This window comes from Wasmannia auropunctata, unplaced genomic scaffold (genome assembly GCF_000956235.1).
Source record: "Wasmannia auropunctata unplaced genomic scaffold, wasmannia.A_1.0 LD323979.1, whole genome shotgun sequence".
NCBI classification, from domain to species: Eukaryota; Metazoa; Arthropoda; class Insecta; order Hymenoptera; family Formicidae; genus Wasmannia; species Wasmannia auropunctata.
This window is the reverse complement of record NW_012038911.1, coordinates 34,644-37,210: the sequence shown is the minus strand read 5'-3', so window position 1 is coordinate 37,210 and position 2,567 is coordinate 34,644. Positions and strand designations below refer to the sequence as shown.

The window sequence follows — 2,567 nt, the reverse complement described above, 5'->3', positions numbered from 1 at the left end:
CAAGGGTCCCCTAGATCCCGTCGGTTCAGTCCGCTCTTTTCCATGTGATCTTCGAACGGAGGTGGACGTCCGGATGCGAACGAGCAAACAAGCGAGCGAGTTGCGATCGAGAACTCCCAGCCCGAAAGCAAAGAGGCCTGTCGGACGAGGAGACGATTAAACAAGGGAAGCCGGTGAGAATGACATTGTTTTTGTATAATCTTGTAAAGCCACGAGCACGCCGAGAGGGCTGCGCTATTGCTTGTACTATTGCGCTGCGCGCTCGTGCGCATATCGGACTTTGCCCGGCGCGGCGGTTGCGAACTACGCCCTTTGTATCGTATCCAGCGATAGCGTATCCTGCGTATTATGTCGACGAGACATAGATTCTGGCGACCAACGATCTGGGTGCAATAACGTAGCGAGCGAGACCACGTGTCGCGGAATTGTGTTCGGTAGTGCGTCGACCATCGTACGCGCGTTTGAGAAAATTCTATGGTTCGGAAGATTCTCTGGCCGCCGCGAAGAGATTTGACTTGCGCGTTAAGCCCCATCTTCATAAGTCGCAAACGCAAACGCAAACGCGGACATTTCTCTCTTTCTTTTCTTTTATTTTTTGACGTTTTATTCTTTTTTTTCTCCGTCGTTTGCATTTGCGTTGTGCGTTTGCGGCTTATGTAGATGGGGACTTTACAGAGTCATCGCGTGGCTTATTGCATATTTCTCTCATTCGTCTTTTGCTGTAACTATTGAACCTTCTTTCTTTTTTTTGTTTTTTTTTGTCTCAAATATATTCTATTATTCCTTGTTAATCATGATTTCTTGTTGCATTTCTCGCCTTCTCACTATCGTCCTATTAGCGGATATATAACGAGCCCTGCAAACCCTCCCTTTCTTCCGTTAGGTCGAGTTAGTTTTGCCAGCCCTCGGTCAATCAACGGTCGTTGTGGTTCGTTATTCTATTATAGTATTGGTTCGTGTTTAGGAAAGATAATTTCGTGCGTTTCGGGTAATTCGCGTCGGGGTTCTCGCGTATTATTGCTGCCCTCTTGTGCACGTCTGGCGCCGAACTTTTCGTTTCGTTTCGCGATTCGCGATCCGAGGATCTGCGAGAGAAAGTCGCGAAGGCCATCCACTCTCAACCCCCTTTCAATTTTTGATCCGCGCCATGCGAGCGCGAGTTCGCCGTATGCGCGACACTATACATTTCAAAATAGGTGTCAAAAGTTTTAATAATCTCGTTAATTATCATTATTGTACGAATATCGGCGCAGTTACATAGATAGGAAATTTACAGGGAGAGAGCGCGAAACAATCATGGATCTAAAAAGTGCGACGATATTTCTGATCAGTTTAACTTTATGTCAATACGTTCAAAGTCAACGCTCTACGATCAAATTCACGTATGTGATGCATAGAAGCTATGTTGATGGTATGGACGCGAATATCGATGGTGAGCAAAAAGACATATACGTGTATTTCAAAAAGTTTTGGTTGATTTTATTAATAGGATTATATGAATATTTGCTGCAAGTTTATATTATTTTTGCCTACATCAAATAAAGATTTTTTTTTATTAAAATCAGAATATAAGTATTGGGCTGAACGATAAATTTCTTTCATTTTTTTTGTATTTATATTAATGTCAGCAAAAAACGGAACAAACTTTCCGTTTAATTCAATAACAGCATTGTTAATTTGCACAATTTAATGATTATAATAATAAAATACTTAAATAATTTATATTTAAAAAAATATGTAACTTTACGTATAATTTTCGCACACAATTCACAATACTTTTACTAAAGCTTTTATGAAGACGATGATTTTGTTATTTTCGTTACATTTTTTCTAAATGACCAAAAATGAACTCAACTAGAATAGCAGGCGGAAATTACGCGAGATTCGGACAGTTTCCATTCATGGCAGTAGTAAATCATCTTGTGGGTAACAGATTATTCAGGCAATGCAGTGGCACGATCATACATACAAGATGGGTTCTCACAGCCGGTCATTGCGTACAGGATCCATTGAAAATCGACCGAATGTTTTTTATAGCGGTCGACATCATCAACAAGCCTAGTGTAGAATATGAAGCTTTTATTCGAAACCCCGGTGTAAAAATGATTACAAACCAATCATTCGTACACCCGGAGTATAGAGACGGACAGAGCCACAACGATATTGCCTTACTGCAAGTGCCTGATATTCCCTTTTTCAATAAGTATATATATAAATTAATTCCTAATAAATATATGTATGTTTTTCTTTTCTTCCTTCACGTTTGTTTACACGTCGATATTAGTTAAGTATTCCATATGGAAATTACGCCGAAAGTAAATGACAAATGTAAAAAAGAAACTTAATAATAAAAAATCATATAACTCTTTTTATAGTCTTTAGTACATAGGGAAACTGCGCCCGCCCAGCACCGGATACCTAAGGTTTTCTCAAAATTAAAAGAAATCGAAAATGAGAATCAGTAATGTATTAGAACATAGTTAATTAAGTGTAGAAACAATATTAGTAAGAAAAGTATATAAATAAATGTTTAAGTGTTAAAATAAAAATAAAATTTCATGGAAAAC

The 2,567-nt window shown here is 38.9% G+C and overlaps 1 protein-coding gene across 1 annotated transcript in view; it reads left to right on the top strand.

Moving 5' to 3' along the window:
• Positions 1 to 1,844: 1,844 nt before the first annotated feature.
• Positions 1,845 to 2,567, top strand: part of LOC105460346 (venom peptide isomerase heavy chain-like) — a 3,571-nt gene continuing 2,848 nt past the window's right edge. The window contains exon 1 of the mRNA XM_011706792.1: positions 1,845 to 2,177. Within this exon, the coding sequence (XP_011705094.1) occupies positions 1,845 to 2,177 (333 nt within the window). The remainder of the gene's footprint in view (positions 2,178 to 2,567) is intronic.